Raw genomic sequence first — 22612 nt, 5'->3', positions numbered from 1 at the left:
TACTCACTTTACACACAGGGCAGAGAATTCCTCCCACACGTCCTGGTCACACTTGGGATCTTTCAGTGTGCCAAGCTGAAGCCATTAACAGCAATAAAAAGTTAATGGAGAAAGAACCTTCTAACAAATGGTGTAACTTAACATAATATAAATCTAGTCCAAAATAATTTTTAAAACTACCCAGCCTTTATACTGAAGAAACAGTTACACAAGCTGTTTTTCAGCTGAGCTCTGTTAATCTGTTTATCAATCTTGCAACTAGAAAAATGCTGGAATGAATTTTGTAGGGTAATTGATTCACTGTAATCCTTGTGTTATTTTATTATAAAACTTAAAGTGTCATAATTTACTCTTGAGATTGACAGGCCTTGTACACTTTTAAGATTCAGCTGGGCAGGGTGCTGGGCCATTTTGTCTAGAGTGTGCTTTTGCCAAGGAAGATGAGACCAGATGATCCTTGAGGCCCCTTCCATCCTGGTGTATTGTATGAGTCTGTAATTCTTTGCTGAGTACAAGAGTTGAGGATTCACAGCATGCTGAATGCTATTTGATACTCCTAATGCACTGCTGAGATGGGTAATATCTCATCATTTGATTTAAGCATCTTACCATCCTCTGGGCAGAATTTATTTAAAATTTAATGCAGAAGTCCCTGCTATTTTCTCAACCGCAAATAAGTGATTTCTACTTTAACCTCCACAGAGACTTTGAAGAGATACAAAGGAATGCTACTGGACTGGAATGTTTCCTTCACTGCAGCTGTGCTGTGCAGCCCACTGGTACTAAAAGGCAAATGAGCATAATCTCTTTTTCCAAAGCTTGGCCTTTTTTCTTAGTGTTTGGCCTATTAATATGTTTCAAATAAGGTTACTTGTTCTTAGTGGTCAGTTCTGTGAGCCTGCAATACATACATCATCATCTTCTCACGAAAATTAGACTTTTACAGTATTATGTGTAGCAAATTCAGCAAGGGAAAAGGTAAGAACTCAATATTTTAGAGTATTGTCCCTCATCATAAGGATTGTATGCTGTGTTTATTTTTCTTTATACATCATATTTACTTGTTATTGATAGATAGAGCAATATCAAGGGTAGTATTTAAAGCTGGTGTATATACATACATAAATATATACACAGTGCATCCCAAAATATATGTGTGTTATTACGTGTTTTGAACAGTATGCATGCTCTCTGGTACAAAGTCATATTGAAATCTGGAGAAAAAAATATCTTTTCCCTCTTTTATTTCCCACTTTTTTGGTTCCAGGTAAATAACAGAAATCTGACTATGGTAATTTTTAGGGTACTAGGTGGGAATTTAAGGAGATGAAAGGAAGATGTAAAGGCAAGGAGACCTAGAGCTGAGCAATCAATCAAAAAACACAAGTATATAGAATGTGTGCCTCTAGTGTTCATTCTATCTCCATAGTTGAAAATTCTAAAGGATATCTGTTAAAACTAAATTTCCCTTGTGTCAATTTAGAGTCAATTTATGTCTCCTTCTGCATTTTATTCTGGAATTTAAGACCAAATAATTTTTCTTTAGGTCTAGCATTGTTCCCTATGATTTGTACATAGGAGGAGTCCTATATACAGTATAAGCCCTGATTTAATACTGCCCTGATTTTGGGATGCCAGGAAGATTTTTCTTCAAGGTTACTGTTTTTTGTATGAAGATGAGAGACAGAAGTAACAAGGTTCACCCTACCAAAAATTGGAGAATGTTTTTTCTTCTTATCTGAGAATTAAAATATCCCTTTTGGGCCCTACTTAAGGGATTTGCTTCTTCCTTGTTCTGATGAAAACAAAAATGCAGATTTTTTTTTTATCCTACTCAACTTTCTCTCTCTCTCTTCCATAAGAAATGAAGAAAGACGGGGAGAATTGATTTAGTAGAAGAAAAACAAATAACCACCAGAACTGGCAGAATAAATTCAGATTGCTCCCCAAAAATCCTTATCTTCACTTGGGCTTCAATTTAGAAAGCAGATGGGTGCTTTGCTACTGTGACAGCTCTCAGGAGCTGTCAGGAGACTCTTCCATCTCTGTGTGAACAGAGCAGACTCAGGCAGAATGCAGTTACATCTGATTTCCAGATGAAGTGAGAGTCAGTTCACAGCAGCACCTCCTGCAGTTTGGTGTCAGCAGGAACAAAACCCAGGGTCGAGGATCAGGGAGAGCCTTAGCACACCCTGGTGGGACTCCAACCTTGGCAGTAGGAAAACAGAAGCCTGGAACATACTACAGGACACATTAAGCTGCTGTCTAGGCTAAAACAACCACTCACAACAATCAACTCCAGCTCAGGTAACTTCTGGGCTGTAAATCATTGGAAGATTGGGAAGTACACCAGGACAGTCTGACTACATTTTCCATTCCTGCCATTTTCCAGGACACTGGTCTGTTTAGACTTTATTTTCGGACCTTTTGCAGAGCCACTACCCCTATTTTTATATTATGCTCTTATTTTCATTAAGGGACTTATTTTCACTAGGGAATTCTATAGCTCTCAAGCAAGGTTTGGGGTTCTAGGGTTTTTTTTCAGCAAAATTAATGGAATTTCTTTGGAGATATTTAATGATATCATAGTCTAATTTCACATTTCAGTAGTCAGACCTTATTTTGCCCACTCTCTAACATGAACAGTTTTGGTGACTTTCACTGAAGCTGAAGTTGCTCAGAACTGTTGAAATCCACCCAGATGTCACGGACTGAAACAAAGGAAATCCTGCCCAGCTCGCAGGCAGCAGCACACACAAGGCAGCTCCTCACTCTGTAAACCAAGAAAATCCAGGCCTTCTTGCATCTGTTTGCTTCCAGGTTTTAAAAGTTCAGTCCGTGAACTTCTCAGTGCCCTGATAAACTATTTAATTTTAGCAGTAACTGCAACATATCTTCTAAGCAAATGGTAAAATAACATTGATATTAAAATCTCTAAATGCTACTGGAGTTAACTGAATTCTCTGGACAGTTGACAAAATGGAGAGTTACATCATTTGCTTTCCATTGCCCGAGAGAATTAGTTTTTGAAAATAAACTTGTGAGGAATGTACTTACAAGGAAGTCTAACTATAAAAATAGTCTGAAGTGTACAGTGAAACTTTGATTTCCATAGATAAGCCGAAGTGGGTAATGTTTAGGGTGTTGTAATTTCTTAAAGTTTGTGTTTACTTGAGGTATACACAATAAATAGTTTGTTTTAATTTATTGGCCAAGAGTGCAATATAGTTTGTAGATCAGCCTTCAGCCTTTGAAAATAAGTTACCAACAAAGGAAAGCACGAGTTTAGTTGGGTGTTTCCAGTTCAGGCCTGACAGGACAAAAGTTGTTCATACTTGTGTGTTCCTTTGGTGTTGATATGGTTACATGTACATAATCAAGGGCAAAATTTATCACACTAACTTAGAGATTAAAGCTTGTAAATGCCCACAGTTGTGCTCTGCTATTCCTACTACATAAGCAAAGAGGAGGATCTGAGCGTTTCATTAGTATTACACTCTCTGGTTTATGTTGACTAGTTCTAATTATGCTGTTCCTAGTCTGCCAACTAGAGAGAAGATGCAGCTCTTCTGAATACAGCAAAACCAGTAGCCAATGAGCTGTTGTCAGTCTTTCAGATTTTGGCTTACATATCTGCCAATTTTAGACAAAACAAAATCCTACCCACAGTTTTCCCTGATCCAACTGTCACTTACATATTGATAACATTAACCCATTCTGTCTGTGAAATGTTCTATCTACTTGGCTTTACACTTTTAGATGGGAATTTAATCTGTTAAATATCAGAAGTGTTGTCTCCTACATTTAATTGCTACAGTCATTGCATTAAATTTACTCTGAATTGCACTGAATTTCTAAAACACAAGGAGGACAATGCTCTTATTCTTGTAGGTAGTGGACCAATCTTGACTGTGGAGTTAACTGAAAATTTCTTTGTGGTTTTTAGCTTTACTCCTTTATACCCACAAATCCTTAACTGTAGCACTGTAGTACTTTGAACATTTCAGGGATAATGAGTGTGGTGTCAGCTGGTGCAGTGTGAAGCACAGGTAATACCCTGCAGCATGACTTCTCTTAGTAGTGCTTGGCTGACTGCAGTGATGGCTGTCATTTCTGTTCCCAGCATATTCTGTACTGTGAGTGCTCAGACTGTGTAAGTACTTCTTGGAAATGTTTGATTTTTTCATGCACAGAGAAACTCTGCAGTAAGAAATCTGCCTTTCTCTGGGGTTTTTTGTATGTATTCGATAATCCTTTGTCAGATTCCTGATGTTAAGAAATTCAGATGTCTGGATACAGAGACTGGGGAGATGGACAGATTAATAGACATACACATATGTACATAGATGTGTCTGTGCTCTCATGGAAAAAATCCAGATGAAAAAAACTGTCATGTATGGGAAAATCAAGACATATGGTAGCTTTAAATCAGATTTACTTTACATTGCCTAAAGCATAATAATGCCAGCAGGAACAATGCCTTCACTTAGGCAAGCTGTGGACCAAGTGCTGGGCAGGGAGTCCTGTGGAAAGGGTAGGAAGTATTACAAGCTGGGGAGAACTCTCTGGTACCATGTATCAGATTGTGTAAATGGAAAATCAGCACACTTTATATCCCAGGCATTTAAAATTATTTATGTATGCTTAAGCTCTTCCAACCAAAGTAGAAGTTAAAAAGGAATTTTGGTTTCTGAACCTTCAGTGTTCATTGCAACCTTCATTTTCAATCTTTTCTTGGCAACCCTGAAGGCCAGCAAGGTCCTATATTTTGCTGTTTTCTTGTTGGCTTTTTTTAAATTTTAACTAAGGCTCAAATAACCCATGCAAGCTCCTAACTCCAGAGTCTGGAGCTTTCTTTAAAAAAACAGACAAAAAAATTGGAAAATGTTTTATAAAATCTTGGTAGTCAGTAATACTGAACTTGATTTGTAGAACAAGTAGGCAGAAAATGAGAAAGGAGCATCTTCCAAGCAGATAGGCCTTATTAATCTAAAATGGGACAAGGAAAACTTTTATTCCACTTAATTTTAACTTTTGGGTGGTATTTGAATTAGCCTTGTGTGTTTGGCAGCTCCTCTGCTGAGCCGTCTGTTTCAGATTATGAATGCTTGGAGGGCACATCACACCCAGGGACACATTCCCCTGAACACAAGAAATTTGAATTGGATTTGCAGTGTAGTCATCTATAAACATGGACATGCATTTACATGTGCATGACACATCTAAATAAACTGTTTATTTGGGACAAGTTGGAGCATTCAGACAGCTGGAGAAACCTGAGGGAGGGCAGATGTGGAAAACCTCAGGCCATGTTTGCTGTCCTGTGCCCCCCTGTCAGTGCTCAGGCCAGGCAAAAGAAGAGAAAACCACCCAAGGTTCAGGACATTCTCTTCTGGACTGAAAAGTTCTTAATGGACCGAGAGCTAATATATTAACCAGTTTTACATTGCACTTAAACAGTGTCTTAAAGGGATTGTAGGGTAGAGAAACTGTAGTCTGGCTCCCTCGGTTAATGAATCATCTCTCGTCCCATCACAGTGCTAGAGGTGAATGGCACAGTGAATCAGAACACTGTAACCAACTCTTGGAGAGCCTTTGTCATGCCTAAGTACTTCTTGGCCAGGAAAGATCCATAAACTTTAATGGTGCATTAGCTAAATTTGATATTATTTATGGCATAGTAGTAGCACTTATCTTTTTCATATGTTATCTGCTTTAAACATACTTTTTTTTTCTTTTAAGAATATAGTGACCCCTCCCTTTTCCTTCCTTTGCCCAGAATGCTGACTCAATTCCTTTTACTCTTTCAGTCAGCTTGCAGTTTTAGACATTTCCTTGTCCATTTTTCAGGGGAACACACTTTACTTCCCTCTCATGAGCATTGTTCAGTTCTGTTGCAGCTGCTGAATCTCATGCTGGCTGGAGACGGAGGGGATTGCGTTGCAAGCAGTAGATACTGACATTAGACCATCTGCTCTTCATGGAATTCACTGAAACTTTGGACTTGGGTAGCAGTTGTGTATGAGAAGAATATTTGGCAGTGATAGAAGAAATGGTAAATCTAGAACCAGCCAGGAGACTGGAGGGATAAATTAATTTTGTCACAGATTTTCCTTCTAGGTCATTTAATATCTTTTTTTATAGGTTTTCACATAAGCCAAGTCCCCCAGACTGTTTGCATTATCAGCAAAGTTTGAGTCCTCTGGTGATGAGGATCAGACTTAAGCAATATAGTTTACAATAAATTGTGAATAGAGTGTTGACCAAATGTAGACGTATTGTTTGGTCAGATCTTATTCAATTTGCATGAAGAGTGTTAATTATGACATTAGGTCGAGTGAGGTGCTATGAAATACTCCTTCCTGCTTGAAGTAGCACTCACAGTTCATTTAATCAGATAACTGCACATTTGCAGTTAGATGTGCAACATCTAAAATTTTAGCAATTTTAGTTTTTGTAATATACTTAATCTGCTCATCTCATCCAAGACAGATCTTTATATTACATTGCTTACTCAAGCATTAAGTTCTATTACTTTTTAAATTAGTAATCCCAAAAGAGCAAGAGGAATTGATGAATATTATTCCATCAATGTTACAAAACTGAGGTACCTGAAAGAAAAAAGTCTAATGAAATTTTTTGCTTTTTGAATCCTGTTAGTAGAATAAGTGCTTTTCCCATATGAGCAATTTGTGAAGTGATTGCAGGGGACAGAACTGCAGATCCATATAAAAGTCAAGCTGTATGATAATGGTAATGGGGAGAGAGAGAGACAGACTCTCTTTTTAGAATCTGCCAAGGACGTAGAAGCTGTTTTGGGCAAGAGAACCTCTTTTAGCCTAATGCCATCTGGATGCTTTCCTCTGTGCCAGCTGTCATATAGGCCAAGCTGCCTGTCCTGCCTCTACCATATTTCTAGAAATAAGAATTAGATTAAAAATACAGTAATATCCTGTTACCTGACTGGAAACATACCCATGAAGTGGCTTAGAAACCCAAGAAACCCAAGGAAGCAAGCCAAGCTTCTGTGCTGCTAATAGAAAGTTTGATCAGAAGTTTCCCATCCATGTCCTGAAGTCATCTTTGAGTACTTTTTGCCATTCAAGCCTCACTGGCAGCAAAAAATCCTGGCTGTAGGATCTGCTCCAATTTGTTGTCCAGTGCACATGATAAATACAGTCAAAACACCATAACAAAAAAACAAAACAAAAAACCTCCACAAACCCCCACCCAACATCTTCTGTTTCATTCTTTTAATTAGTAACTAGATAGCTGTATTTATGAATAAAATGTAGAGGTTTTTTACCTTTATCTCTACAAGGTGCCTGTACGGTTTGTATTTTTGGGCTGGCAGTTGTGCCATCTGGCTGATGGATTTGTTCTGCAATCCTGTGTACAAGAGCCATAGCTAATTTTTAGCCTGGGATTTATTCCTTACTTAGAAGAATTGAAGTTGAATTTGCAGTTAACTAATAGCTCTACTGATGATTTTGGAGTATTTTTTTCTCATGCTTATCTGTATGTCTGTAATTTACCATCATTAATGCTATCACAAGCAAAGAAGACAGAAATTCATGAAATTATTTTGTACAGATGTTTCTGTAAGGAAAATCATTAGGGTGAACTTGATTTAAACAGGAACAACTTCTGTATCTTCAGTAAACAGGAAGAGACTGACAATCAAGAATGTTTCAGTTTGGATTTAATTTGAATACCTTTTGGATCATGGAGATTCTTTTAGGAAGAATAGATCCTCTGTTTGTGCAAAACTCATCCAGCTGTCTGACCTTATGTTGCTTATATGGCTTCATCCTCTGTCTTATACCTAAAACCTCAATACTCATCTTCTTTGGACCTCAGTGATCTTTGTGTCATTGTTTGTCTTGTGAGCACTGTAGGGGAGTTGTCCTTCTAAATAAGGTCAAAATTGTTTGTCATTAAACTGATTTGACAAATTAAACTGATAGGGTGATCTAAAAAATCTGGGTGGTTTGATACTTGTGCATCTTCATCAATAATTTTGGTAATCTGGTGTAAATAGCTATACATTCTTCAATCATTTCTCAGCTTTTGTGCATCTCATTTAAATGACTATTACCAGTAACAGTGAGAGTTAACAGTGTGTCAGATTCTGCAGTGCATTTTAAAGACCAGAATATATTTAAATGTAATTTTATTTGTAAACTGAGCAAGTTTGATTGCAAAACTGCTGAGAAGCTACTGAATCCATGATGTAGTTTTCACAGTCACAGTGATTATGACTCTGGAAGTATTTTCCACGACTTTTTAAGTGCTACTAAAACTCACTTAAAGAAACTTTTTTTATGAATGGTCCCCAGACTTCCATATCTCTGCTGCTGTGTAGCTATATCTGTTTATGGATCAATCAGTTTCACTTGTTTAAGAAGGGACATTGATGCAATATCTTTTATTGCAGGTAACAGGACAGGAACATGAGGTGACACAGAGGTAAGGAAGTCCTTGTGAGCTGGTGGAGTTCAAATTCCATAAATACCCCTCTCACCTGACACACAGACACATGCACACCTTAAACTGTTCCATCTAGGCTGAATCACTGCTACATTACTTCAGCAACTCAATCATTAAAAAAACAAAGAAAACCAACTAATCAAGCAAATCATTCATTGAGAAAATAATTTGGTCATCTTTAAGGATATTTTGTGTTTCATTGTGTGTGCAGCCATATGAGAACATATGTTGAGTTGTGAGCTATTTACAGCACTTGTACGTTGCAGCAAGAAGAGAATGTTCAGTCTTTGATACTTAGCAGTCATATTTATTAAATGTGCTTAAAACATCTTTCAGAAAGGAAAATATTTTAGGTATTATCTCATCAGTCAAGTTACATTCTCTTATTGATAGGACCAAACTGATGTAGAAGAATGAAAAATTATAATTACACATCAATTACTCAGTAGTCCAAAAAACAAAGAGAGGTTTTAAGGCAACATTGCTTATCATCCTTACATGTTGACACCAGTGGGAGTATATGTTTTGCACTTAAAGGAACATTTTGCCTGCTGGTGTTGTGCAATAGTTGGCTGAGTAACAGAAGAGATTCCTCTCCCCGCTACAGAGCTGTAAATCAAAATAATCCCACATGGTAGTTTCTCATTTATGGCCATGCAGCAGGATTGTGGTTTGGAGAAGGGGAAGTGCAGCTGAAGGAGCATCTCTGGAGATTCCTGCAGACTCGCACCAAATTCCTTCTGCCTGCACAAAGAACCCTGCAATATGGGATTTGATAGATTTCACAAAGTGCAACCTGCAGTCTCTGATTTAAGTTTAGGAAAATTTTTAACTACTAATGTAAAATTCAAAACAAATATTGTGTTGTCTTGAATGTGTGTTTTAAGTGTTGTGTTGTTAGTGCCTGAATTGTTGCTCTGCTTGAAAACCGGCCTGCAGGTGATGGGCTACTGTGATTTGGAAGAGTCATTTTTTTGTCTTATGACACACATTTGCATCAGTGTTATTTTAATATTTCTGAAACCATTTACATTGTTATGATTGTAATTAAGACTAGATGAATATGAAAGAAAATTGAGAAGGTAAGGATATATAATTAGATAAAAATAATGAAAAGGACAAAAAAGGAAAATCTCAAGAAGAAACTCTTGCTAGTATCAAGATTTACAGCAATGCCAGAAAAATGGCATCATGTCATAAATAGACATGAGTTTGTTTTACAGACAAACCATTTTAAGAGAAGAAGAATTATCAAATGATCAATAACATGCTCTTTTACCTAATTACTTCTTGTATCTTGTAATTTTGAAATTAATTAATGATCTTTGCAAAGTGCAGAGTGAACTAGTTCTAGGTTAGGGGAATTTTGGGAATTCAGTATGTAGATTCTATTTGTTAATATTTTCTATTTACTTAAAACATAATAATCCTGTAATTGCTTCAGAAAGGCAAGCCATGGATTCCCTGGATATATAGTATAAACAAAATGCCTAAGGAAACAGGGAGCAGAAGAAACTGTTGGTAGAAGCCTTCCTGCCTGTTACTTTATAAATACACTAGTTTTCAACCCTCATTTTGGTTTAATATACAGTACACACTACAATATTGATGTGTTCAATTTATAATGAAGACTGATGCTGTTTCAGCAGTGGTATTGCTTGTTCTGTTTCTGTCAGAACATGTATTCAGCTGTTCAAGGAACAGTGAAATCTCCAACTGCTACATTAGCTGGACATCATATCTAATTAATGCCTATTGAAGATTTTTCTGGGTTTCAAATATAGTCTTGAATTAAAAATGTCACTCTGCTGTCTGTTGCCCAGCTAATTATATTGAGGTCAAGCTGACCTCTTGAATATAGCAACATTTTCTCTTATTCTTTTGCAGCATGAAATTGGCTCATATAAATTAATTTGAGAAAAAATGCTGGCAGTCTTATTGAAAAGATAAACTGTGTGTGTCTTAAAATGGCATGGAAGAGTCTGTACTGCTGCATTTTAGATTTGCCATCTCTTCCATCAAATGTAATTGTTCTGAAGAGATACACTCAAGCCCTATTCAGGTTATTTTCAACTGTAATATTCCAAACTCTTAATGAAATTTCAAGATTGTTTGTTCTGATTTTTATGGTTCAAAAATAATTTTAGCCTTTGGGATTTTGAGAATTTGTAGTATGAATTACATTATTTTACAAAAACAAAGAGGTACAATTATTCTATACTTTACTCGGTTTCTGCCAGATGAAGTTAAATTCAGGTATATTCAAGTATTTCTGAACATCTGAACTGAAAACACTTCAGAAATGAAGAAATATGCAGTTACCTTAATATGCTTCTTTAATACTGCTACAGCTTTATATAAATTTTATCATCCCACAACCCACTTTGAAACACTTTCAAGGCAGCTAAAACTGAAAGTCTGCAAACCACCTTAAGAAGCTAAGAGACAGCACAAGAGGAATGAGCAGATTATTCCTACTCAGTTTTCCTAATGATCACTGCACATACTCTAATAAGTAAACATCCTCCTAGAAGACACACTGTAGGATTCACACATTACAAGTTTTATGCAAAAAAACCCCATAAGTTAACAGATCTCTATGGAAGAGAGAGAGTCAGGCCATAGGACTGTAATGTTCTCTTGTGGCCTTAAAACATACTAGCCTATCTGCAACCCTCTGTCTAGAAAACTTGAAGCTGTATAAAATGTAAAGAGCACATAAAGCATATCCTGGGGTGTGGTTCTGGTTAAAGCCACACCTACAGTTGTGACTTCCTAACCCAGCTTGTGCCACTACTCCTGGAAAGTACCCTGAGATTTCTGATAAAAGGTACCTTCAGTCCAAAGGTCATCAAAGTTTTGTGGGATGATCTTCCTCATTGCTCAGGAGGGATCTCTCAATAATCCAGGTGTGGGAAAATGCTGTTTGGGATCAGGACGATTTGGGGTGCTGCTTGGCTCTCTCAATCCTGTGCAATGTAAGACAGTCTCTGTTTACCCATGAGCAGGTTCCCTTGCATAGTGTTCTTCAGTCATAGAACAGTGGCTCTTTTTTTGGCCTGCATTTTGTGTGTTCATGCACATGGTTCCTTTTGTTCTGAAAAACTCAGAATGTTTTAATCCTTCTGACCTTTAGATCCCTGATTCTGTATATGCAGTATTTGAGCTACTAATCTGCTTTGCCCTGGAATTCCAGAGGGCTGGGTACATCATTTCATGCTCAGGTATGCAGGAGGCAGGAGTGAATCACTCCTCTCAGCCTCCTGGGTGCTCATGGGTTGCAGCAACACTTTTCCTAGAACGAGCAGAACAAGTCATACAAAATGCCTGTGTGATGTTTTGGGCTTCCTGTGTGCTCATCCATAGGATAAACAAGGCTATAAGAAAGGAAGGGATGGACACTTAAGATATTATTTCCAGGGAAACCAGTGGATGTGATTAAAATGCTTTTAGGTATGTTTGCTTTACTAACAAACATACTTGGTAATCATAAGAGATTTAAAAAGCACAGAGGTCATTAGTGTCTGACTCTGACTGGTGTGAGGCCTTTCTACACTGTCTTGCCACAGCATAGGTTTCAAATTCAAGTCAGCTGTACCAGAACAAGTTGCTTTATACTCTTACACAGTGTTTTACAGTGGGAATTTGCACCAAAACAGTTATGCTGCTGATGTGCTCGCAGCTCTGCTGCAAGGCCCAGCCTTCACTAGCCATTTGGCTGGGCTTGATTTGTTAGTAGTCACTTGTCTGTCCAGTGCAGACTAACCTTGTGCATTGTGCTGTTAAAGAAACAGTAAGGAATGTTGAGATCCGATACCCATTTGTCAAAATGTCAGTACTTAGAGTCATAAAAAATCCTACTACACTTACAGATATTAGCCTGCTAATACTGTTCTCCATGTCCTTTTGATATCCATGTCCTGTAATAGAGGATCTTATGACAAAATATCAACACATAGCAGTTATTGCAGAGCAAATTACAGATAAACACATTTCCTGCAAGGGATTTCATGTTGAATGTGAAAAGATATAAAATGAAACTGTCAGTTCTCACACTTCATTGACCTTTTGACTTTCTTATGTATTTAACAAGCTTTCCCAAAAACCCAGCACAGAATTCTACCACTCCTTACACAATTCTTGGTGCAGAAGATATTGCAAAAGAGCAAGATTGATGGGGAGAGACAAAAAAATGGGATTTCCACTGAGGAGCAAATGGGAGGAGAGGTATGTTGAGAAAGTCCCCCAGTTCCAGAGTTCAAGGAGATCTTCTGCCTTAGCCAAGCCCTTGTGAGCTGCTCATGGCTAAACCAGAAAGGCAGTTGGAGGGCTTTGTTTTACAAACCTGCCAACAGTTCTGGGTAAATTTTAGTAGCATTAATTTTTCTCTTAACAGAAAATAAGTATGAAGTCTAGTTTTATGACCCAATGTCAGGTGATGACATTTCAACTCCAGCTTAGAAGCAGAGAACTGTTTCCTCCTGGGAGCTGTCATTCTGGATTCATACAAACCTGCAGTACAATCATTTATCATCAGGAGGCTGGCAAGTGCTCTTGTAGTTGTTACAGAGATATTTGAGGCTCTGAGCTGGTTGTTTTAACTCAGGTGCTTGGTTGCATCCAGGACAATTTGTGTGCGAGATGCACAGAACGATCAGCAACAGCAGAGATCTACATGACTGCACTAATTCAGTGTTGATTGTATGAGACTCGTGATTATTTTAATTTGCAGAGGCCACAGTGGTTACTATGAGTAATTCTTGCCCTCTGACTGTGGACAAAGTGGTCATGTGTAATGATTGAAAGTCCACCTGTCCCTCAGAGGAGCCAACTGTGCTGTGGATGTGGCCAGGGTGGAGGTGTGTAACCATGTACCTGGCACTGTCTGCTGGTTCCTAAGCTGCGAGTGCAACTGCTACTGCTGCTTAGGAGAGCTCAGCAGCAGTATGGAAGGGCTCTCCAGAGTGGTGAACTGCCTCACAGTTCACAGTTTGAGGGACAAAATGGTGGCTTTTTTTGTTGAGCGTATTTTGTAACCCAGAAGTTCCAGGAAGGTCAGCCCTCAGGAGTGATCGTTTGGACAGAGCAGACCCACCTCCTGGACCAATGATCTGCTTGGGGGGCACTTGGGACATTTCATCCTGCTCTGGGTGAGGTTGCCCTGCTGGGAGAAGCCTGTACAAGTCCCTCCTTGACTCAAAATCCTTTCTCCAGAGCCTCACTGCAGCTGAGGGTCTAGGCCTGGACCAGATGGGAAACAGCAGAGGGAAAGGGAACAGCAGAAAGAGCACATCTGCTGAGCCACATAGCCTGCCCACAAAATCCTGCTCACAGCAGCTCTTGACATCAAGCCTCTAAGTCCAGAGCAGGTCTCAAGTCCCTGTTTCACATTTTCCTTCTATTAGTAGTATGAACACATCAGCCTGGGTGTAACCTCTCTCCTGAGGGACCACCAGTCCCTGCCAAGCTGTAGCCATTCTCCTCATCCAGGAAAGGAGATTGAGAGACTGAGAAAACAACTGATGGAGCAAAGGGAACCCACATGAGATCACGGCAGCTGACAGAAACCCAGGACCTCCAGATCCCTACCAAGGGGCCCCCTCCCAGATATGAACGGCCTCAAATACTGCTGGTCCCAGGAGACACAGCTGTAGTTTTGCAATCTTCCAGTTTAATTTCCAGGTATTAATTAGTGTGGGATAGTATTCCAATTTTAATCAAAGAAGAAAAAAATCAACATGGAAATATAGAAGACTGCTATTTTCTAGGGATTTTACTTAGGAGAGGATGTGTGTGACGTGGAGTAGAGGTGTGACAGTGAGTATGTGAATGGTGTGAATATTTTTATGTCTGTTCTGTTTGCTTTTTATATTCTTCCCTTTTATATCTTTTTCTTGCTGAAAAAATGACTGAGAGGCAGATCGGTAAAGCAGATCTTTTATAAAGCCTTTTTTAAGGAATAGGTGGGAAGGAAGAATTCCACATGTTTCATGACAGATGATGAGCTCAGGATGGAGGAATGATGGGATGCAGAGGTGGGGCATGAGCCTGCAACTGAGCTGAGAAGGACAAAAAAAATGCAGTGGTAGAGAATTAAGACGAGAGAAAGAAAAAGCGTATTGGGAAACCTTTCCAATAATCAAGCATGACTTCAGGTGATTTCCTCTTATTAGTCCCAATTTGTATTTCAAGTTTAAATTTGTGCCTAATCCATCTCACAGTAACGTATAAAAATAGGAACATTTTCCCTCCGCCCTCAGTGACTGATGTGTGCTGTTGTAGGCAGCGCTTAGAGTAGGAGCTGAACTATCCAGGGTGTGGGAGTGAGCAGGTACAGGAGGAGCAGGGGAATAAATGGTGACATGAGTATTGCTTTCATCCAGTCCCTATGCAGTCATTTCTCACAGTTTTGGAGAACATGGTGCAGTCTGCTCCCCACTCCAGCTTGCTCCTTGTCCTCTTGCTGCCTATGTTGTCTCACAGTTTCTCCTGTCATAAGGATAGCTCATCCCTTTCTTCTCGTTTCCCCATCCCAGACAGGACAGGAGAAGGATGTGTACAATCAAGAGTTGCCTAGGCAGGCATCTAATTTCCGATGAGTGGAGTAGGCAGGAGCCTGAGCCCAGGGCTGCTCCTCGCTGCTGCAGAGCCAGGAGAGGATGCGTCGGGTCAGGACATCCCGCTGGACTCACGTGCGGCTTCCTGCTGGGCCCTGTGCCCAAACCTGTTGCAACCAAGCCCAGAGCTGGTGCACCTCCTGTTTAGGGACTTCCCCCACCTGTGTGGTGAGTAGACTGGAGAACTGTAACCGTTCAACATGCTGGAAGCCTCTCCAGCAGAAGCAGGGCCAGCAGGGAAGGTAAGGCAAGGGCAGGAACGGCCATGTTGGCCACCGTACCAGGCCGAGCGCTCCGGCTCCGGGTTTTCGCTGCAGCTGCCTCGAGCAGGCTCCCGCTCCGGCGCTCCGCGCCCGGGTTTGCTGGCGGCCGCGCTGCCGTGAGGCGGCGGGGGCGGCTCCGGCTCCGGCCGCCGGGCGGGCGTGGATCCGGTGCCGGGATTTGCCCGGGGCCGGCTGGGGAAGTTGCCGAAGTTGTGCGGCGAGTGGCGGGGCCGCGGCGCGTCCTTCCTGCGGCCCGGCCGGGGCATGGACCAGCATGGCCGCGCGCCTCTCCCTGGCACAGGTACCGCGGGCTGACCCCCGGGGCCCGGCCTTTGTGCGGCCGCCACCGCCCCGCAGCGCTGCCCCGCCGCTGTCAGGTGGCGGCGGGCCGGGGGTGTGTCCGCGTGTGGGAGAGGGAGGGGGAAGGGGGGGAGGCAGAACGCGAGCGAGGGGCGGCGAGCGGGAAGCCCCGAGGTGCAGCCTCGCCGCAGGTGCCCGTGCCCGGGCTAGGGGGACGCGGGCGAGGAGCGGCCCTGGGCGGGCGGAGCGCCGAGCTGCGCCCGCGGCGGTCGCGCTCCGTCTTTTGTCTGTGCAGGACGCGGCACTGAGGCTCCGCCAGCCCGTCCCGTGCAGCCCAGGGCGGAGGGGCTGCAGGGCGGCACTGCTGGGCTGAGGTGCCCGTGCCCAAAGCGGAGGGGCTGCAGGGCAGTAAGGCCGGGCTGAGGTGCCCGTGCCCGCCGCAGCCCCGCGCTGCCCGCCCCGCACACCGGCACCGGGGGCTCTGCGGGCAGCTCAGCCCGCGATGGAGAGCCCAGTTCCCTCTTGTGACAGAAACGCATCTCCATAGACGCTCCGTGAGAGGCGTTGTGAGGTGGGCGCCGCGGTGCGGGGCACGGACCGCCCAGACAAGGGGTCCCACGATGAGGAGCTTTGCAGGTGGTGGCCCTAAAACTTGGAGACTCTTGGCACCGTTTCGTGCTTAACTGATCTCACATCACCTCAATCTTTGTTGATTGCGGTTTTTCCCTATGGTAATAGAATCGCTTCACACAGGTTACTCTATACCGTTAGGTCTATGTGTTACTCCCTAGAGCTGCGATAGCTAATGAACTGCACTTTTTGATACTTTTTAATTTCATTTAGCGGTGACATGAGAAGTTTTCCCTCCTACCTGACATAAGCCTGAGGCAGTCCTGTTCCTGCACCCTCCTGGCTTGGGATGCTTCAATCTGATAATCAATTGTGACATTTACAGGAAGGAAAGCTGGTAAATAAGCATGAATTGCTTAAGGACATAGAAGTTGGCAGCAAGGCTGCTCAGTTTGCAGTTACTCACTTACATAGTTGACTTTGGAGAATATTATCAACCATTCAAAGAAAGAAAGGAGGATAGTTCAGTGAAAAGGTGAACTTCAAATAAGTGGTGAAAATGTGTCTTGCAGGGTCTAAAGGTAGAGTTATGAAGTATAGTACATTTTGTGAAAACTTTCTTTAGTATTAAAATTGCAAAGTTAGCCTTGTCTGAGTCTCTTTTTCACAGTCTTTAAGCAAAAAAAAAACAACTTTAAACATCTACTTACTGAAAAGGACAGAAGTTTTCACAGCCCAGCAGCCTTCATTCTGCTGATATAATGGCATGGGCTGTTCTGGTTCTTGTTTTGGGGAGAGGAGCAGTGTCTGCTCTGGTGTGTTCTACAGCAAGACTTCATTGCTTACAGGCTGTGTAATCCTTTCATTGTAGAATTTATTTTTTTTTTGGTCACATGGAAGGGGGACTAAATACAAATGTGATAATGTTGACAGAAGCAGAAAAATCGGCAGTACCCTTAAAACCATTGTGGCTGCAGCTTACATGAGTGGTTAAACTGAGGGAGCTATTTCTGTGTGTTGACAATTTGTGTAGGGATTTCTTTTTTTGGTTTGTTTGTTTTTTCTTCTTGCATTGCATAAGAATCGTCTTAGAAAGTCAAGCAAGCCTGAAGATGATATTTTTTTCAACGTAGGTTCTAACTAGTGGAATTTTAGGGCTATGAAAAGTCCTAACAAATGGTGAAGTGTCTGACTCTGTTGGGATGAGCATGAGGAAGTGAAAAGGGCAGTGTGGGGGTGGGGAGCTCACGGAGGTCAGTAACTACACCAGCAATAGAAGTGTGCAGATGGGTACATTCTGCTGTGCATCACAGACAGAAAGTGCAACATTAACCTGCACTCAGGCTCACAGTTATGCCCAGTTTTCTGTTCCCTTTCCTGTGGTGGCTTTGACAGTGCTGTAGCACGGCTGGGGCATTGGGTATTTCCAAATGAGATGAGGGTATTTTCAGATGACTTTGCAGCTGCAGTGTCTGAGAGGGCTGCACATCCTTTATTTGACTAGCAAAGCTGTAATTTCACTGATTTGAAACTTTTTGGTGCTAATTGTATTCTGTTGGCTGATTTGTAAAAATACTTTAGGACTGTGTAGCTGTAGTGAAATTTATTACATCAAGTATGCTTGAGCCAGCCAGGGTTGCAAACTGAAAATGATTGTCTGCCCCTCCTCTCTCCAATTTAATAGTAACCTGAAGTGTCTTTTTTTATCTTCCCAGTTTGAACCCATTTTGCAACATCTTGTTGCCACTTGTGTTTGCTCAGTGACTGTAATGGGCCGAGCATGACTGTGAATTTAATGTGGAACTTGCACCACGTGAATGTTTTGTTGTGGTTGCCTTGAGTTTGGAAACAAGTGAGCACCAGGAATAAGAAGGAACTGTACTGTCTCACAGACTGTCATTTGTTGCTGGAAAGCTCAAATTAAGCTGGAGACAATATAAAGAGCTGTATTTTTTGACCTTACAGGAATGGTTGCTTCTCTGGCCTATTTCATGTGGAGAATTTAGGGAGGAAGAACAGAAAACTGAAGATGCAGAAAATGCATGTTCAGAGTGGGGAAGAGATGATTGTTGAAAGGTGATCTAATACAGACATCCAAAAACTTCTTGTTGCTCTTGAAAATTGAACTTGTGGTTTATTCTGAAAAACTGCCTATGTGTGATTGAGGGGGAAACTCACAGTTCAGGGAAGGACTGTAAAGAAATACATAGGGAGAACAGGAAGATAACTTCTTGTATTTGCCTTCCTGATGTCATGAAGTGCTTCTTGTGAAAAATGTGATGGTTGTCTTAAAGTCATTATGAGCTGCTTTGGTAGACAAGACAAAATCATGTAATATCAATTTGTATCCTAATTAGCTGCGGGTCTCATTTTAAACTTGAGTGCTGTGTTGCAGAGTCCAGAATGTTGTGCTGTGCTGTTGAAGGGAAACATGGGGTGTTATAGCTGAGGCTGAGCTGGGTGGATTCCTGTCTCATGCACACATTGCCAGGATTAATGTCTTATTACTGGAACACACAGGATCTAAATCTTTGCAGTATGAATGATACCTTCATGGTAATGTGCATGTTACGTATAACGTAGAGCCAAAGATTTTGAGGTCTCTGGCAAACTCCTGATTTTAATTTCTTTTTAAGGAACCAACAAAATGATCAAATTAAGATCTTAGCTTATTCTTTTTAGTGGAATGAGGGTCCTGTTGTTCCTCTTTCTGTGCTCCATGAAAGATGAAGAATTTTGAGTATGCATGTGTGTGTTTAAACCTGCACATAGAGGAGCCTGACTGCTCCTGAAGCAGATAGGACTTATTTTTTTCTGACTGGCATTGCATCCACCATGCTGGAGTGTGGCTGCATCTGAAAAGGCAGTGGAGCTACTCTTTCATGTTATATACAGGCTTTGTTCAGTGCTGATTAGAAGATGGTGGAGATCTTCCGAAGCAATTTGAAAATTAAATGGAACCATTTCTAATTATGCAGTGACAGACATCTGGGCAGAGATAAGACAGCAGGCCTTGTGCATTCGGCTGTTCAGTGGGAAGGAAAGTGCTGGATTTTAAGTGCTTGGGAATATTTGTATATAAAGTTACAGTAAATATTTCTTATCTTTACCTTTGTTATTGCTGTAGGAGATGTTCTTGGTTATGTAATTGAAGGGGGTAGAAAGCTTTATGCCATGAAATTGGAAACTGCATTGTGAGAAAACCACCTTGCCTTAAACTTTCCTGGTTTTTGGCTGGCTGACTACGAGAAGAACATTTATGGCCTGATGGTGTCCTTTGTCCTGGAAACTCTTAAAATGAGTCTTAGGGCTTTGCATCATGATAGAATACAGTTATTTTGGATTTTGATCAAGATAGAACAGCTTGTTTCTCCCCTTCTATCTCATTGCAGTTGGAAGGGAAAGTTACTTTTTTCTCAATAGACAAGTGTTATTTGTCTGTTTGTTTTTAAACCTTTCTCCAGAAGGAAGGTTGTGGCTTGATGGGGTGGACAGACTGGTAATAGTATCTTATTACAACTAAATACAAGTGTGCCAGAGAGATGAAAACATGGGGTTATAAGGCTTGATTGACAACAGAAGATGAAAGACACAGGTGTCCCTGAAGGTGTTTTTTATTTCCTAGGTTAGCATTCTAAAGTTCATAGATTTGTATCAAAGGTTGTAATTACTAGAACACACGTTACTCTTATGAGGTGATCAGCTTTGAAATGGAGTCATAATAATGTCTTTCTATTTTTGTACTCTGTGGAGTCTGACCTTTTCTCCCTCCCTCCTTTTTGCATTTAAAACAACTTGAATTTACTGTGCAATGGGTTGTTACAAACCCCATAAAAAGAATTTTGCCAGTTAAATTCTACAGCAGCACTTGGAAATGTATTGAACAATATTTTTATTCTTATACCAGAAGAATATCCTAGATTATTGTGCTTCTGTTGGTATATTGTGGAGTGTACTTTGAAGGGAAACCAAGTCTGTTACTAATAAAATAGTCTGGGAAACTTTTTTACTACTATTATTCTGTTTGGCATCACAGGAACTTCCAGTTACTGCAGTGATACTGATGTTAAAATTAATATTACACTAATGAAATAAACACTAATGAAATAAATAAGAATTATTGGCTTGTACTCATAAGTACTGAATGAAAAGAGTATTTTGCATTTAGTGTTTTCATTGCAGGACTTCAGCACGATGTTTCCTGTCCAAGAGTGACAGTGATTAGTTTGATTGTGATAATGAAACATTTGGCTGAACAAAGGGTGATATTGGGCAAGAGGGATGGTGGACAAGAATTGATGGTTCCAGTGTTTGCACTGGCCAGCTCTGTTCTAGTTTGCTGCTCAGAGCTTCGATTCTGTTCTGTGCCTAGACTTTTACATTGTAATAAATGATACTTAGTCAAGTACCTGGATGTTTAGGGGAACTGCCCCTCTAGGTTGCTGTGCAAAGTGCAGCTTAGCTGGGAAGTGCAGCACGTGAGGTTTAAGCAAGAAAATACAGCATGCTTTGGAGTGCTGGAAAGTGATGGGAAGTTGTTTGCTGAATTGGTGTTATGGTAGTCTGGGAGCTGTCAAAACTTTAATATATTTGATCAGGCTATTTTAAGGGATGTGTAAATGCATGCTTAGTTGTTGGCTGAAATAATAAAAGTCTTTGGGTACCACAGCAAAGTCACAGCAAGGTTAAGCTATAAAACTGGAGGTATTGCAGTGAATACCAATGATGGTTTCCCAGCATATGTAATTTTTCTTGTCTGCCAGAGGTATTTCCCAGCCACCCCAATAAACAAATAAGACCTCACCAGTTGTGTGTCCCTGTCATCACAACCCCACGTCCCCCCCTCCAAATACAAACCCAAAAATCAAACAAAAATACACCTAAACCCCAGCTGGAAGATGAGAAACTGAGTGTCCCTGCAGCAGTGTACTTGCTGAATAAGCAGATACCAAGGTCTGAATGGAAGTTCTCCTGTTATTTCTAGCTGTCCTCTACAGTTTGTCTTTCAGGACATTCTGGTGATCCTGCACACATTCTGTAGTTGAACAGGATTGCATTACACCTCTGATTCCTACCAAACTTCCTCTCTTAATAATCTTTGAACACCTCTGAACATTTAAGTACTTGCCCAAAAGAGTAACTGTGTTAGCTGTTGCTGTAGGAAAATGTGTGGGGTTTTATTTAAGCTGTCACCATTTATCCAGACTGTAGTAAGGGATTTTTTGCAACTATATGGTTGACAACACCTACAGTACTATTGGTTACCATCTTTCCATTCAAACTTCTGAGTTTTAAATCCAAAGAAGCCACTTTGTTTGATTCAGTTTGTACAAAGGTCTGTGAAGCCAGGGGAGTTTAAGACCATATTCCTTTTAAAAGGGAGAACTCTGTTTTTGGGTGGTATTTGAAGTTATGTGGTTTGGGCTTTTTTAGTGTGTGTTGTGTAATTACATTGTATTGGGCTCAGTTGTTCCCACAGGGTTTGTCAGGGCAACACGTTGTGGTAATTCCAGGGTTGTCCTCTGCATAAATGCACCCAGTCATGCATCTGTGGTTTAAGCAACATGCATTTCCTAAACATAGTGTCTGACTTTGTGCCTGTTTTTATGTTGGCGAGAGAGGTAACCCTCACACTTCATTTCTTGGGTATCCCCTCGACAAGGATATTTGATATAGGCCAAATAGGGTTTGTCTGTATTGTTTGAGGCCTTTTTTTTTTGAGTTTCTAAGAATGATTTAAAAATAAATTCATAAAGAAAGAGGCTTTTCCAAAGAAGCTGTTTTATGCTTGCCCACTTCAGTTTGGGTGAGCACTGAATGTGTGGTGGATGGCAGTGGAATTTAGGCATAAATTGTCCCTGACAAGGATTCAAGTTACAAAAACCCAAGTTAAAATATTACTCTCTTTTAATGTGGCACTGTGGCTGTGGATTCAGTTGTGAATGCAGAGTTTAATTTGGATAACTGAAAATTTTACAGACTGGTTGCATATGACACTAAATTCTAAAGAATGATGCAATGGGGAGCAAAATAAAATTATGGTACTCTAATATTAGAGAGCACTTCCTAGGCCGAGTCGTGTCAGGTTTCTGCTCTTGCCTGTGGGCGATGTTGCCCAAGAGTTCCTGTTTCACAGAGCTCACCTGGTGACCTGGTGATGGTAATCTGAGCTGGGCTGGTGTCACTGGCTGCAAAACAAGGAGCCAGGCCTCTAAAAGTTACAGCATGAGGAGCTGTCATAGTCCTCAGCATTTTATAGAATAAATAGAATTATACAAAACCTTAATGTGTCCTTGAAAACCCATAGAAAGTGTTGTGTATCTTTATTTGTCCAGGGAGAGGGGAAGCGAAATGTGGAGCTTCAGGGTTAAT

At 40.8% G+C, this 22612-nt stretch overlaps 1 protein-coding gene across 1 annotated transcript in view; it reads left to right on the top strand.

Moving 5' to 3' along the window:
• Window positions 1–15372: 15372 nt before the first annotated feature.
• The window catches only part of EPS15 (epidermal growth factor receptor pathway substrate 15), a 45806-nt gene continuing 38566 nt past the window's right edge, over window positions 15373–22612 (top strand). The window contains 4 exon segments of the mRNA XM_071564678.1: window positions 15373–15495; window positions 15497–15592; window positions 15595–15631; window positions 15634–15671. Of these exon segments, the coding sequence (XP_071420779.1) occupies window positions 15373–15495; window positions 15497–15592; window positions 15595–15631; window positions 15634–15671 (294 nt within the window).

Source organism: Pithys albifrons, chromosome 10, assembly GCF_047495875.1.
Source record: "Pithys albifrons albifrons isolate INPA30051 chromosome 10, PitAlb_v1, whole genome shotgun sequence".
NCBI lineage: Eukaryota > Metazoa > Chordata > Aves > Passeriformes > Thamnophilidae > Pithys > Pithys albifrons.
Note: the sequence above shows the minus strand (reverse complement) of the source record. Positions and strands in the feature narration are given on the sequence as shown.